Source organism: Hemicordylus capensis, chromosome 1 (assembly GCF_027244095.1).
Source record: "Hemicordylus capensis ecotype Gifberg chromosome 1, rHemCap1.1.pri, whole genome shotgun sequence".
Lineage (NCBI taxonomy): Eukaryota > Metazoa > Chordata > Lepidosauria > Squamata > Cordylidae > Hemicordylus > Hemicordylus capensis.
In genome coordinates, this window is record NC_069657.1 from 25,110,380 (window position 1) to 25,127,030 (window position 16,651).

Here is a 16,651-nt window from a genome sequence, read left to right on the forward strand (position 1 = left end):
GGAGGTTTTTACCAAGAAGTGAAGATGAAGCAGCTTCATTTTAAAAAGCAAATCTGAGCCCTTTAATTACAGAAGAGTAGAAGTTTGATTGTACATTTTGTAGGCATCTCAAAATTCAAGAGTGATGACAATTCTACATATTTTTAAGGCATGTTTCTGTATTTTATTTCTTTGGGATCATGCTTATGTGGTGTATTCTTAACTCTGCCACTTCAATCACTATAATTTATCCTCCAATTTGGTTTTGTTTTCCAGTTCGATTTGGCAGCAGCAAAATTGATAAAGACCTCATCAATCGAATAGAGAGAGTTACTGGGCATAAGCCACATCACTTCCTACGCAGAGGCATTTTCTTTTCCCATAGGTAGGTATGTTTCATGGATAGTCTGAGTTAATACATAATACAGCATCTCAAGAGTGCACACCACCCCTACGTTTTGTGGAGGTGCTGATATGCTCAGATTGGTAATGTTGTGCAAATCCACCAAACTTGGCATATTGGAATCTACACCAGAAGAAGGGGTCACATGCACTCTTGGAGCTGTTGCACCTCGCGTGAACCTGAGGTGCTATGTTATGTGTAGCAATAGTTTGGCTTGGTTTTTCACATGAATAAAAGCCATTCTACATGTTTTCTTACTGTTCCACACGCTCATCTCCTCAGAAAAAAATGCATAAGCTAGCTTTCTTTGGGGGAGAGTGGTATAATCCTGGAGGAGTGTGTCATTTTGCTACAGCTTTACACAAACGCTACTTACATTTAAATTATGGTTAGTGGCTGACATCCAGACTAATGTGACGCCAAAACACATTCCACGCACACAACAGGGAAGGAAGAATTTTCCCGTATCTTCCCATCCCTCTGCAGCCTACTGTGTCCCCTGAAAATATGTCCCTGAGAGTTCCAGGACCCTCTGGGACATATTTTTGGGAGGCACAGCAAGCTGCAGAAGGATGAGGAGATCAGCAGAAATCACCCTTCCCCAAAACATTAGTCTCTATGTCAGCCACTGCCCAATAGTCACAAATATTTCATGTGTTTCCTTTGGCAGTTGTTCTCATTCCTCTTCCTGTAATCAGTTTCTTCTTGAAAAAGACATAACATGCCATGTTCCCTTTCCCCTCTTATTTCTTTAGAGATATGAACCAAGTCCTTGATGCATATGAAAATAAGAAGCCATTTTACCTTTACACTGGCAGAGGCCCATCATCTGAGGCATTGCATGTTGGCCACCTTACTCCATTCATTTTCACAAAGTAAGTCATTTAGGTCTTAACTGTTCACTCCCTGTTATTTATTTGCTGTTTATTTGTGAAGCAATTAATGCTAACAGACACTTGCATTGTACGGAACAATCAGTAGCTGTAATTTAGGGAACGGTATGATTTCAGTTTTGCAACGGTGCATACTCTGTGCTTTTAAAAAATGTGTGAAGAAAAGTGCATTTTGTGACTTGTCTGAATTATGCATTTTGAGCAGTTTTGCATATTTCTCTCACTTTGCAGAATTTATTCTGCTTCTCTTATAGTCATGGCAGAGGCAAGCAGCTAAACTGGGCATGAAACCCCACACCTTGAATATACTAGATCTTATTTAGTCACTCCTTTTTTTTGATATTTCAGCTCATGTTGCCCACACATTTTTGAACCTAGCTTGTCAATCATAAAGACGAGGAACTTGCTGCCCTTTAAAATGCAGCGGGGAGTGGGGGAGAACTGTTGTTTTCTGAACCTGATTGTGTATTCTGTGCTTTTCCTGAACTATGACATGGTATGCACAGCCTGGTTTTGTTTGGTTCGTATTTTTATCCTGCTGTTTCTCTCCAAAAAGGAGATGCACAAACGACCAAACAAATAAGAACAAAAAAATCAACAAAAACAAGCTGCAGAAAGCAGCAATAAAACAATTCGAATAAGATCACAGGGACAAAAAATGATACAAAAGAGGAACTGAAAACTTGCTGGACCAAAAAGGTTCAGAGTGCCGCAGAACACCAGCAAGGAGGAGGCTAACCTAACCTTCCAGTCTAGGAGTTCCACATCCTAGGTGTTCCTGTGGAAAAGTCCTTGCTGTAAACTAATGGATTGTTAAATATAGAACAGCTAGTCATTGCATAGTAAGCAAGTACCAATTTTGTTTAATATGCAGCCATTTTCTGCTATTGTGGATGTATAGATGCAAAAATGGACTCCTACTGAATAAAGGACTTTTCCACTCAGGATGCGCAGTTACCCATGAGTTCTCCTTGTTGCAGAATTATGGCCAGGATACCAGCTGTTACTGGTTAATAGGGATGTGCATGGAACCGGCTCCCTTTGAGCCAGTGGTGGGGCAGGGGTGGCTTTAAGGACGGAGGAGGGTGCACTTCCCTCCCCCTCCGCCGCAATTCCCCCTCTGACGCTCTGTGTATAAATAGTCTGGCCGGGCAGCGGCATACCTCCTTGCCGCCCCATTGTTTCACTGACTGGAAGTGCCATGTGTGTGTCATGGGTGCACATAGCACTTCCAGTCAGTGAAACAACGAGGTGGCAAGGAGGTACACTGCCGCCCCACCAGACTATTTATACACAGAACACCGGAGGAGGAAGTGTGGCCGGGGCGGGGGGGTTGTTAGTGCACCCTCCTGCGTCCTTAAAACCATTCCCCACATTTGAACCGCTTCGAACGCGGGGGTTCCAAATCTGTTCGGCGTTCTAAGAATAGAACACCAAACAGGTTCATGCACATCCCTGCTTGTTAATGGGAAGGGTAATGGAGAGCTTACTCAATGTGAATCCCTTCCTTTCTCTGAGATTCTTGCCACCAGACCATCTATTCTCCTCTGCTTTTTCAGAACGGCTGATGTCCTCTTTAAAATGTTCAGACAGTTGGGGCAAGTTTCTGCCCCCCCGCCCCACCATTTAAAAAAAAACAAAACTGATAAGTGTAGCCCTGTTCGCACAATATGTTTGACACTCGTACAACCTGTAAAGTTTACACAGGTACAGATCTGTATGCAGATACAGATATTCACACGTTTTATTTATTTATTTATTCATTCATTCATTCAATTTCTGTACCGCCCTTCCAAAAATGGCTCAGAGCAGTTTACACAGAGAAATAATAAATAAATAAGATGGATCCCTGTAAAAATAAAAAGAATCAGCAAGTTAAAAGGTGCCTCTTTGCCAAGTTAGCAGGGTTTACGTGGCATGCCAGTACAGCAGTCCGTTTCCTATTTGCATCCTGCATTACAGGCTTGTACACAGGCAGGGCTATGCAGGTCGGTAAAGTCAGAAGCGGATGTTGGAAATTCCAGCCCCCACCATGAGGAGGCTGCAGAATGTGGAGCGATTGCCCTGGTAGTGCGGTGGTGCTGGAAGCTCTTTAATTGCCAACCCAGCATTGATACAGGGATGGCTGAAGAGAATCTTGGGAGCATCCAGGAGCAGGCAGGGAGGGACTCGGAGCAGCCTGGAAAAGCATGTAGGATGGCTGGGAGCATGGGATGACTGAGTATTGTAGTTCCACTCAGAGCTTCTCTCATCCTGCACTTCCTCACAGCCGCCCAATGCACTTTCCCAGGCAGCCCTGAGTCACTCCCTGCCTGCCTCCAGACGCTCCAGAGATTCTCCTCAGTCACTCCTCCAGAGATTCCTCAGTCGCCCCTGTGCCTGGTCTCTCCTCTCCTTGGCCTGGTCTCTCCTTGGTCTGGTCTCACACCAGACTCCAGGTCTCGGGAATAGGCCAGCTGGAGGCTCAGCAGCTCTGGTCTCACTCCGGGTCTCCTTGCTTTCACCCGGTCTCTCCATGGCTGGGTATGGCCCGGGCTCGCCCGGTCTCTCCATGGCCCGGGCTCGCCTCTCCTAAGTCGCTGCTCCAGAGCTTCTCCTCAGTCACCCCTGCGCCAGTGCTGAGTCAGCAGTTAAAGAATCACCACCACCACCACACTACCAGAGGCAATTGCTCCCTGTTCTACTGCCGCCTCATGAAGGGTGGGGGCTGGCATTTCAACATCTCCTCCCCACTTTACCGATTTGCACAGGCTGATACCCAGGTTCACTTTAAAATAAACACAGGTACACTCATTCACACACAAACATGTCCATGGGTACAGACATCTGAAAATAGGTACAGTGTAATGTCTGAACAGGGCTTGTAGATATTCTTATGTGACAATCAGAAGATGTTACTGTATTTACCTGAATCCAAGACTAGGTTTCCCCCCTCCCCCAAGTTTTTTGATATTAGAAATATGAGAATCTAAAACAATGTGTTTAGTACTCAAGACACACTGTATTACTAGGATGAGACTATAACTTTTTAAAATCAGATTTTCAATAGTGTTCCGATAAATAAGGCCCACAGTTCAACTGCAGTGCTATTCAGATTAAGAAATGAAGACCACTTCCAGCATTACCAATTTACCTTGTGTCTTTAGATGCAAGCAAACACTGTGCAGGAGGAGTAACATGTTTGGATAAAATAGATGCATGTCTCTTATCACTGTGCACATCAACTTACTACATGCTATCTTTAAAAAAGAAAGAAAAATTATAAATGTCTTTGAAGCTGAGAAAATGATGTTCCAAAGGCCACCCAGCGAGTTGGTTGATTAATATTATTTGAACTCAGCTCGAGAATGCCTCATGAGTTAGCTGAAGAGCCCACCCTAAACTACTGAACCTGTTTCATTTTTTGTTAGGTGGCTACAAGAAGCATTTAATGTTCCCTTAGTCATTCAGTTGACTGATGATGAGAAATACCTCTGGAAAGATCTGACAATTGAGAAAGCTCACCAGTATGCTATAGAAAACATCAAGGACATTATAGCCTGTGGATTTGACATCAATAAAACCTTCATCTTTTCTGATCTCCAGTATATTGGGTAAGGTTCTAGGAATTCTGAGAAACTGCAAGATCAAAAGTCTTTAGTTGCTTGTTAGAGCATTCAGCAAGAGCACACTTTAAAAACAACACCTTAATTCATTTCAGGTCACAATATATAGCAAGAGGTATGTTAGCTCTATGTTTGACATGGCAAAATAAACTTTTTTTGAGAGAAAAGTAAAGCGAATAAAAGGAATTCTACTGAAGAAGAATCAGAAGTGAAAGTCATAAAGCATGGAATTATTTTATATTCCAGTAGGGGGTGCAGTGCTACAGCAATCCCTTGAGGTTATTTCAGTTTTTGCTGGGAGTGGGGTGTGATTCTATTTCATGGTTTGGCCAGCCCAATAGGAAGCTGCCTTTTGTTTTTATGTTGAGTTTTAGCATTCCAGGGATTGCAGGCCCAGGAACTATAAAACATAGTTATCTTGAGTCCAAGGCTCCACTCCCTGATACTGTCCTTTTTCTGACGATGTTGGTCTGGAATGAGAGTAATCTCAGCTAGGCAAATTTCCTCACTCACCATCTGAGTTTGTTTTGTCTTAATTGCAATTAGCGGAGCAGAGCTAAAAATCAGAGATATTTATTTACAGGGGCTTCTGTGAAACATTTAACGCCTAATATAAAGGCAAAGCACAAGTCTTACAAATAAGCTTTACTTGCTTTACGTGTGTTCTGTCTCTTGCTGCTGCAAAGGTTTAGCATGTATACCTCTAAGAATACTACTTTAGTTAAGGATTCTAATTGTCCTGGAATATTTCGGTTTTCCGTTTCTCTGTAATAAACACCTTAATAACCGTGAGATTCCATACTTTATTGTGATATTTGTAGACCTATTCTCTCATTAAGCTCATGTACATGAATTAATTTGACTTACAGTGTTAACATATGTCACTACGGGGGGGGGGGGCAGAGATCAAGATAAGATAGTAATATACAATGTATCAGAAGTCCAATCTGAATACTCTCCAGATTATTCTCCCTATCTAAATTGTGGATTCTGACTCCCCTCCCCTCTGAAGCCCTCTCCTCCTTTTTCCCCCAGGTTGAGCCCAGGATTCTACAAGAATATTGTTAAAATTCAAAAGCACGTGACATTCAACCAAGTGAAAGGAATCTTTGGCTTTACAGACAGTGACTGCATTGGTGAGTTCCTGGTATGTTCCTAGTAACTCATGAACCAGGCAGAACATGGGAGATCCTTGACCAGGATCACCTACATCTTTTTAAAAAGTTAATAGCATCTACAGGGTGTCCAAACTGGTTCAGGATTGTAGTGCTGAGAAAGGGAGGGCTAAGTCTTTGCTATATGACATTTTCAAGCTTGAAATCCTGCCTCTGCCCAAGCTGCTGTTTTCTGGGGGGGGGGGGACAGGACGGGGACGGAGGACACAGGAACATAGGAAGCTGCCTTATTCCATGGGCCCTGCCATGGGCCCATCTAGCTCAGTATTGTCTGCCCTTTCTGGCAGCAGCCTTCCAAGGTTTCAGGCAGAAGTGTTTCCTAGACCTACATGGAGATGCTGGGGGATTGAAGCTGGGACCTTCAGCATGCAGATCAGCAGCTCTGCCGCTGAGCTATGGCCTAGGGATGTGCACAAATTGAGCTTCGAGCACTGATTCGAAGCCGAACTGGTTCGTGGGGTTGCCAAACCAATTCAACCGGTGGAGCGTGGCACTGAGGGCGACAGCAAGCACCTTTTAAAAGTGAGGAGAGCAGGTCCTTACCTGCTCCGCCACCACTGCACATAGCTTCCTGCTGCAGCGGCACTCCCGCAGGAGCCCTTGCGCCACCGCTGTGGCACGCACATGGCCTCCACGCAAGTGCACCACCCATAGCATGGTTGCGTGTCGCTGCTGTGCCACCACAGGAAGCTGCGTGAGTGGCAGTGGAGCAGGTTAGGACCTGCTCTCCCCACTCTTAAGGGTGCCGCTCACCAGCGCCATACTCCACCAATTGAATCAGTTCAAAGCAGTTTGGCTTCAAATCAGTGCTCGAACCTCAATTCAAGAGCATCCCTACTATGGCCCCATCGCCATAGGAACATAAGAAGCTGCCATATACTGAGCCGGACCAAAGGTCTTTCTAGCTCAGTATTGTCTACACCGATTGGCAGCAGCTTCTCCAAGGTTGCAGGCAGGAATCTCTCTCAGCCCTATCTTGGAGATGCTGCCAGGGAGGGAACTTGGAACCTTCTGCTCTTCCCAGAGTGGCTCCATCCCCTGAGGGGAATATTTTGCAGTGATCACACATCAAGTCTCCCATTCATATGTAACCAGGGCGGACCCTGCTTAGCTAAGGGGATAAGTCATGTTTGCTACCACATGACCAGCTCTCCTCTCTGTGAAGACACCACACATTCCTGTCTAGTTGTGCCCCATGGTACTGGACCCAGAAGCCCAGTGGAGGGTCTGTCTCAAACTGCAGGCAATTTTGTCCTTCCAAACGGAGCTGTTACTAACTTCAGTAGGTACTGAAGGTCCTAGTTATACTCTATATGTATTGCATCGCATTCCTCCCTTAAGGGCCCTTTAAGAGATGTCTTATAAAACTGGGTGCTAACCGGATAATTAAAAATAACTTAAAACAACAATGTATAATTCAACATCTCAGACATGGAAATAACTGCATGGGGGTGCTTTGGCGTCCATGGAACCTGCTTTCAACTTAGAATACTTGTGCTCCAACCTAGGATGAGAAATGGATTTTTAAAAATATATATAGTTCCTGAAATGATAGAAGGAAAACAATCCATATTTATGCAGCACAGGAAGTATCAGAAATCTGGACATCATAATATACAATTTGTTGAGTCCGCAATAATCCGACTGTCCCACACATGTAGGTATTCCTGGACCACAACACAAAATAAAAGGCATCAACCATTCATAAAGAAACACAGGTTTCAGTGTCTCAGATTCCTATCTAGAAGTGTTAACTTTTGCTGCTTGAAATAGCCATGTGTAGAATAATCACCCTTCTCCACCTGTTGCTGCTTCTCCCGCTGGGGCTGAGCCATCTCCTCGCCTCACAATTAAAAACAAACTGTCTGTAGGCAGGAAAATAAGTCAGCAGCAAAGTGAAGTGTAATCATTGCCAGTTCTTGAAACAATGACAAATAATTAAAATAGTAAAAGGTGTATTTAGCGTTTTAAATAACCTGCTTAACTATTTTGCTGTTGTAAGCAAATAGTAGATTTTATCTCATTGATTTTATGTAAGCCACTCTGGAAGTCTTGTTGGCTGAAGAGCAGAGTATACTTGGAATAGGACAGAATACAGTCTGTAGATCTAGTATGGTGTCATGGCCTGGTAATAACCAGCCCTGTGAGTAAGGAGGGCAGGGACGGAGCCACCATTGAGCAAACGGGTTCAAAGAACCCGGGCCACTGCCCCGCCACCGACACTGGGGGCATGGCTAACTGCTCCCTGCATCTAACATCAGATGCTGATGCAGAAGGGGGGGGGGCCGTGCCGGACTGAGCCCAGGCCACTGCTGGCCTCCCTCTGCAACTGAAGGAGGGGAGGGCAAGGTTGCCATCTCCCCTGGATTTCTGGTTATTTACTGTATTTTAAGCATGTTCTCTGGTGGCTGGTTAGCACATTAACTTGCCTGGATTCCCAGCTTTCATTTTTTTAAAAAAGCTAAGCTCTAGCCCTTGTAGAAGTGGAGTTAAGGAGCAAAATGTGTGGTCTGTTCAACCGCTGGACTTGGAGAAAGGCAGATGAAGCACAGGAGGCTGGGTGGAAGAGGTTCACACAATAAGTAACTCCCCTGAGGAATGTTGCCTTTGTTTTTTGTCAGCAGGAGATTCTGTAGGGCAGTTGAGCTTGATTTTGATGTAAATCACTGCCCGTGTAATGTAATGTTTAAGGTTTGGGGCTTTATAGTGCAATCCATTCTATTCCATTCTATACTTAGAAGTAAGTACAATTGAACTCGGTATAATTTTTGTTGTTGTTATTCTATTGCTGCTATTAATATTCCAAACTTAGTGTAGTTTTCATTTTTCTATAGGTATTATTTTTTGTATATTTTTAATTTTGCTTTAAGCCACCATGAATTCTCTCTGCCCCCTGCTCTTTTCTAGCCTATACTAGTATTCTAAATCAAAAGGTGTCAAATTTGGAGTTACATTTTATGTTCTTATCTCAGGATGTAAATGGTGGCCATGACGGCTCAAGCATGAAAGCCTTAATCTCTAGCACCAGTTTTTAGGATCAACTATAGAATTTAGTGTGATGAAAATGCACTCAGCACTGCTCCTCAGCATGAGTTTTGATTTTGTATCTTCACCAATCCTATCTGTTATCTTCACCTTCACCAATAAATAGCATATTTATTTGCCAATAAATAACATATTCAGATACTGGGAAATGGAGTGGGTTGGTAGTCTGCAGTTGGTGAGGAATCCATGACAGCACTAATTAAAGGTAAAGTGTGCAGGAATACAGGAGGGGTTTACCATTGCCTCCTCCTGCACAGTATTATTATTATTACATTTATATCCCGCTCTTCCTCCATGGAGCCCAGAGTGGTGTACTACATACTTGAGTTTCTCTTTCACAACAACCCTGTGAAGTATGTTAGGCTGAGAGAGAGGTGACTGGCCCAGAGTCACCCAGCTAGTTTCATGGCTGAATAGGGATTTGAACTCGGGTCTCCCCGGTCCTAGTCCAGAACTCTAACCACTACACCACGCCTGGTCCTAGTCCAGCACTCTAACCACTACACCACGCTGGCTCTTACCATTGCCTCCTTCTGCACAGTATGAGATGATGCGTTTCAACATCTTCCTATATCACTGCTGCCCGATATAGGTACCAGTGGGGATTCGCGCTGGCAACCACTGGCTTGGTAGTCAAGCCATTTCCCCGCTGCACCATTGGGTGGCTGTACACAGCTAATTAGACAAGGTTAAAAACTGAACTTGTATATTAGAAAGTGTTGGGATATAAAGTCTGGGTGTTTAATGGTCAGGAGAAGAGATCCTCCTCAACTACGAGGACAATGTCTACAGAGCAAATATAAGTCTTTTGGAGTCAGTGCATCAGTTAATTTGCATAATGTGCAAATTTGTAGGCTAATTTGCATAGCATGCAAATTAGTGCCTGGATTTGGAGAGTTTGACTATGGCACCGCTAGAGGAAGGCAAGCACACCAACCTCTTGCTTCTCCCATCTTTTGGAGTTTCCCGATACCACCAAGTGAAAGTCCTTATTCTCTGATTGCTTCTACCAAAAAGCCCACAGGGATGTGCCCGAACTGGTTTGTCGCCTCCTTAGGGAAGCACCAAACCAGTTCAGGTGCCCACATCCGAACCAATTTGGCAGGACAGGGCTCGGTTCCTTTAAAAACCAGTTAAGCAGGTCCTTACGTGCTCCTCCACTGCTCTTCCGGGCACGGTGCTCCCTTCAAGGATAAGTTAATGAAAGTGTGTGTGTGTGTGTGTGTGTCCCTGCAGTGAATTCTGTCTGTGTGTGTACGCATATGCACGCGTGTCTTATGTATCGATATCTCCAGCTGAAATAAGAGCTTTCTTCTCCACAATGTTACATTTCCAGCTGGCTTTAAATGAATTTGAAGTGCTTAATTCCTAGTGAAAAGGGTTTGTGAATTAAGTAGTATTTATAGGTATGCCTAAGGGCTTGTAATGCTGGCTCCCTCTCCTAACTACAGTTAAGAAATCAAGACCCATTTTCAGAAACCTGCACTCCTTCCTCACTTACCCCTCTGCTCTAGCACCAAATTCTGCTATCTACACACACACACAGACACGTCACCATCCACCTCACACACACATCACCATTCAACTTGGCTTAACTGCAATTAAGGAAAAGATTGGCACAAACCTGAACTGTGATTAACCAGAATTTTTGGTTTTTAACCAGCCTTCAACTTGGCACTCAGTCACAATTTAACCTGCTGTTTAATGTTCTGGCTAGTGCTAACCATAGTTAAATTAATATCCAATGTGTTACTCCAGGAGTGGGGAATTGTCTGACAATAGAGGAGAGCATCAGGAGGAGAAGGGAGTGCATATTCCTGAAAATGGCCTAAAAGGTTATCCTAAGAGGGATTCCTCTGTGTCCTGAAGAGAGTTTGCCTTAAAATATCATGTGCACCTTTTGCATGAAATTCAATTATGCCTGTAAGGGCATGCATGCCCTTAGAAGAATCCTGTGCATTCTGAAGGAAAATTATTATATAGAAATAATATATTTCAGTATTCTTTGTAGCTAAGTTATTGCTTTTCATCAGCTATTTAAGAACCATGTTGCCCACTTACAAACTGCCACCAACAGTAGCTGAAATTGGAGAACATTAAAAAAAAAAAACCACAATTTTTCTACATTGGTGCTATATGTCAGGAGTAGGCAATCTATTCAATACTTAAAGCAAGATCACAAGTATATATGTGTGTTCTTTTCTAGGAAAAATAAGTTTCCCTGCCATTCAAGCTGCTCCATCCTTTAGCTCATCATTTCCACACATCTTCAACAATAAGGAGGACATTCAGTGTTTGATCCCATGTGCCATTGATCAGGTATGAAGCTGTTCTTAAGATAGCTAAAGCTGCATCCATCAACCCTACCACAGCTGGCAAAAAGAGTTTTATAACTACCAGGGCTAGATATATCCTGCATATCTTTAACTTCTCCTAATTTGGAGTCTTATATAAGGTGTAGGCTGCAGCTTTCTGCAAAGGCACAGGGTCATGTAGGGATAAGCTTTAACACAACATGGTTGGAGAGTCTGTTGAAAAGATTGGTCCTTGCCACTGGCTTTTCGGGGTGGGGGATTTAGCCACACAGGACCACGTCTCTTGCATTCCATTTGGAACCTCAGACTCCCATCTTGAAGTGAGTTATGCCAGTGACTCTTGGAGAGTATCTCTGTGACTCTTCTGCTCCAAATGGTTTTAATTTTTAATCTTGGTTTTAAATGATTTTATTAAAATAATTAAAATCATTTAAAACCAAGATTAAAAATTAAAACCATTTGGAGCAGAAGAGTCACAGAGATACTCATGTTTTAAATGATTTTAATTGTAAACCGCCCAGAGGTGCAAGTTTTGGGCGGTATAAAAATACGTTAAGTAAATAAAATAAATAAATAAAATAAGTGGCAGTTGTTCAAACACACTCTGCTTTGAGTGTTGACCATCTCCTGGTCAACTACGAAGGCACTTTCAGCTCATGGAACAGTTAGTTGAGCTCCTTGAAGAGCTTGCTTCTCAAAGGTTCTTTTAGAGACTCAAGGTCTTCTCCCTTCCCTCAACCCCTGCCTTCGTCATTCAGTGTCTTCTACCCTGCTAGCATCCCTTTTCACTGAATCAATTGGCACACTGTAATCATGGTTCACACAAAGTGATAACTATTGACAAAGCTTTGTTCTCTGTGTGCAATGGCAAATAACCACTGGAAATCTTCATAAATGATTAACCTGCACCTTAGTTCCTTAGAAATATTTCTCATCTTTTAAGAATAGGGGTTATACTTTGCCTCAACTCCTCTTTTACCATCAAAAGTTAATACATATTTGAATAGAGAGCTGGGGTTAATCCAGCCCAGTTTTGGCCTTCAACTGTAAACATTCTCAAGGAAGGGCTTGGCACTGCCTTGACAATAAAAAAGTTCATAAAATTGCGTTCTAGAGGATGAGGTTCTTCTGTTCTTCTTTTGTAATACATGGGATCGGGGGCGCGGGGACAGGAAGCCATCTAAAACCTCTCTGAGTCTTTGATCTAAGGTGAGCATTGCAGGAACCTATAAGGCTTCAATCACAGCACACAAACACCTTGGATACAGGCGAGTGTTCTTGAACTTTCTCCCAGAGAGTCTCCAGACCCCTGGCCAGTTCTGTCTAAAGCAGGGTGGCACAACTTTGGCTATAGTTACCCCTGCTAACTGAGCAAAGAGGCACCTTTTCAAAGTGGTGATTCTCTTTATTTCGCAGGGGGAGAGTAACTGGCCCTATCCACCCCCAGCACAGTATCTCTCCAGTGGCTGTTGCTGGTGTCTATCTTGTGTTTCTTTTTAGATTGTGAGCCCTTTGGGGACAGGGATCCATCTTATTTATTTGTTATTTCTCTGTGTAAACTGCCCTGAGCCATTTTTGGAAGGGCGGTATAGAGATCAAATGAATGAATGAATGAATGAATACCACTATGGCTAGGGATAATGGGCATTGCAGTCCAACAGCAGCTGAAGGGCTGAAATTGTGCAGCCCTGGTCTAAAGCTATAAATAAGAAGTGGAAAGGGCAAGCCACCTGGTGGTGTCTGAACACTTTCACAATGCATTATAGAATTACATTTGCTTCAGCTGAGCTCACCTGCAGGAAAAGTCTGCTCGGGGGTGCTGGAGTACTACATTCAGGCAATACTATCTCCCCCTTAGAAGTGTGGGGCACTTCAGTGTAATGACCCAGTGTTTAGACCAACAGCCAGCAATATAAGAGAATGGAGAATCTGGCTTATCTGTGATTTCTCCTTCCACTTTTCCACAAAGCAGTGATCCATCAACTGGATTAGTGACTTAGATATTTGCCAGTCAAGGGATTCAGCCCAGTTTTATTGCTAATTGCTTAGGTATGGTTAGAAATTGCTTCATCGGCAATAACTGGCTTCATGCAGATGTGGAAGCTGTCTCTTCATTCGCCCCCCAACAGAGCCTTTTCTTCAAAGAGCCTGCCACCTAAAGGGCAGAGAGGAGAGCACCCCATGTTCAAACTGCTGTTTAGCAAAGGAGGAGAAATCACATGCACACCAAATGCTCAGTTTTCTTGGTGCATAATTTGGGCTTTATTTTAATAAAGCAGAAAGCCATGGCTGTCTCTCTCTCACACACACACACTCTTTCTCTCTCCTTGTGGAGATGCTTAAGAAAGTAGAAAAACCTTGCAGAATTTTAGAGGGTTGGGTGACTATTGTGATTGACAATGGGATGTTCACATAAAGGCAAGCAGATAAAAAACTGAACCAGCTTACTACTACTACTACAACAAATATTTATATGCTGCTTTTCACCAAAGTTGCTTAGAGTGGTTGACACAGAAAAATAAGTAATGAATAAGCTGTTTCCTGGTCCTAAAACGACTTCGTCTAAAAAGAAACACAAAGGAGACACCAGCAACCGCCATGGGAAAGATGCTGTGTCACAATTAGATATGGATAGCTGCTCTCTCTCTGCTAAATACAAGAGAATCGCCACTTCAAAAGGTGCCCCCTTGCCCAGCCAGCAGAGGTTATTACCATATTTACCAAAATTTAAGACAACCACCTTAGAAAATGCAAGTTAAATGTAGGCTATGTCTGTATTTACCCAAAAGGTAGAAGACCCTGAATCTAAGATGGCCCCCTCAATTTCTAACATCAAAGAACCGGGGGGGGGGACCTAGAAACATAGAAAGCTTCCTTATACTCAGTCAGACCATTGGTCTATCTAGCTCAGTATTGTCTACACAGACCAGCCGCGTCTCTGGGAAGGAGCTCTTCCCAGAGTGGCCCCATCCTCTAAGGGGAATAACTTGCAGTGCTCACACATGTAGTCTCCCCTTCAAATGCAGACCAGGGTGGATCATGCTTAGCAAAAAGGACAATTGATTCTTGCAACCACAAGACTCCACAAGGTGGAGGAGAGCTGGTCTTATGGTAGCAAGCATGACTTGTCCCCTTAGCTAAGCAGGGTCTGCCCTGGTTGCATATGAAAGGGAGACTTGATGTGTGAGCACTGTAAGATACTCCCCTCAGAGGCTGGAGCCGCTCTGGGAAGAGCAGAAAGTTTCAAGTTTCCTCCCTGGCATCTCCAAAACAAGGCTGAGAGAGATTCCTGCCTGCAACTTTGGAGAAGCCACTGCCAGTAGACCAATAGTCTGACTCAGTATATGGCAGCATCCTATGTTCCTAAGACCAGCTCTCCTCCCTTAATCCCTAGTCTTGGATTCAAGTAAATACAGTCCCAACACCTGTGAGTTGTCTGCATTCATCTTCACACAAAGCCATTGCTGTTTGTTTTAGGATCCCTATTTCAGAATGACGAGAGATGTGGCCCCTCGGATTGGCTGTCCCAAGCCAGCGTTGCTACATTCCACCTTCTTCCCAGCCTTGCAAGGAGCACAGACAAAAATGAGTGCTAGTGACCCCACTTCTTCCATCTTTCTCACGGATACACCCAAGCAAATAAAAACAAAGGTAAGGGAAGAAATCTCTACCAACATGATATACAACAATCGTAAACAGCACTGGGATTGCAATCAGCCATTACTCTGATCACTCACTGAAATGTTCTTCTCACTGTGTCCCTTTTTCTTTGAATAATATGTACCAAAACATATTTTGAACCTGGCTGGATCACACACATGGATGCCATGATCCTCACACTGCCAGCTGAACTCAGTACTATTTAATGTACTAAACATCCTGTTTTGTTCCATCTGGCACAGGCTAGGCGCTGACATAAGTGTAAGGCCTGGTGATGTCACCTTTTCTAAAAATACATGGTAGGTTTCCATGGTTTCAGAGATTGACAAGCTGTGATGTAAATCGAGCTAAGACATCTTATTTGCTGTTGAATGCCTCTCCAGGGCCCCAGAGATCACTTGTTCTATGTGACAGTTGCTAGGCCAGATTCAGGTACTGTGCCCCAGACACAGTATATGCTCACAAGGTATCTTCTCAGTCTGCTTGGCTGTGAATAGATACAGTGGCCCTCCCATTGATCCATGATTTGTATAGAGTATTCCAGCATGAGGTCTGTGCATCTCGAAGGAGATCTGGCATGACTCTTTGCCTTCATACTGTACTTGGGTGTGTTGCACTGTAGATTTTGGAGAAAGACTGAATCTCTAAACAAATGTTTGGCAGGACAAAACATGCTTCTTAGGTGTGTAGTGAAATACCTTCAGGATACTTCACAAACTGCTACCTATATGCTGAATATGTTTCCCTATACCTTAAGCTGGCACTGAGCAGAGGACTTACATAAGAACAGCCCTGCTGGATCAGGCCCAAGGCCCATCTAGTCCAGCGTCCTCCATGAGTTTCATGGCTAAAAAAGGATATGAACTCGGGACTCCCCAGTGTTAGTCCATCACTCTTAACTGCTACATGATATATTGGCTCTGTCTGACTGAATTTACATAATTTGTTTTTTTGTATATGAGTTGATTAGTCACTTTACAGTCAACAGCTGTAACTGTAGTGCATTGAAAAGTGCTACAGAAAATTATGGATCTGTACCTTGCATCTTGTTCCAGATCAACAAGCATGCCTTTTCTGGTGGCAAAGACACAATTGAAGAGCACAGGAAATATGGGGGCAACTGTGATGTGGATGTGTCCTACATGTACCTCACCTTCTTCCTTGAAGATGATGACAAACTTGAACAAATCAAGGAGGTAATTGTGCTCTGCTGCCTTTTTCTGGCAGGGATGCTTCACCACCATGAGAGAAACCCAAAGGCAACCACCAGTTTGCAGTTATCATTCAACAGTTTTATTTTCCGTTTCTCTCTCTCGTGCTTGCGGGAAGGGGTCACATCTACTGGAAATTCTTGTGTGCACTGAAATAATGAAAGCTGCCTAGGAGCTGTAAACTACATAGTTGCCGAGATGGTAACCATAAACCTCCCAAATGAAAATGTGCCCATTTATCCCACTCAAAATAACTGCAGAAAAAGCCAATAGTGAAAAACTCCCCCATAAACCTGCAACAACTTCATCTACTTGAACTAGGAAGGGGTATGTGTAGGGAAATATTTAGTTTCCTTGGGACATTG

The 16,651-nt window shown here is 43.5% G+C and overlaps 1 protein-coding gene across 3 annotated transcripts in view; it reads left to right on the forward strand.

The window, feature by feature from the left end:
* WARS1 (tryptophanyl-tRNA synthetase 1) overlaps positions 1-16,651 on the forward strand; it is a 31,726-nt gene that overhangs the window by 11,954 nt on the left and 3,121 nt on the right. For all 3 annotated transcript variants that reach the window (XM_053275193.1, XM_053275200.1, XM_053275209.1), the window contains 7 exons: positions 256-364; positions 1,138-1,257; positions 4,686-4,868; positions 5,916-6,016; positions 11,307-11,419; positions 14,893-15,066; positions 16,131-16,271. In XM_053275193.1, coding sequence (XP_053131168.1) covers positions 256-364; positions 1,138-1,257; positions 4,686-4,868; positions 5,916-6,016; positions 11,307-11,419; positions 14,893-15,066; positions 16,131-16,271 — 941 coding nt within the window. The remainder of the gene's footprint in view (positions 1-255; positions 365-1,137; positions 1,258-4,685; positions 4,869-5,915; positions 6,017-11,306; positions 11,420-14,892; positions 15,067-16,130; positions 16,272-16,651) is intronic.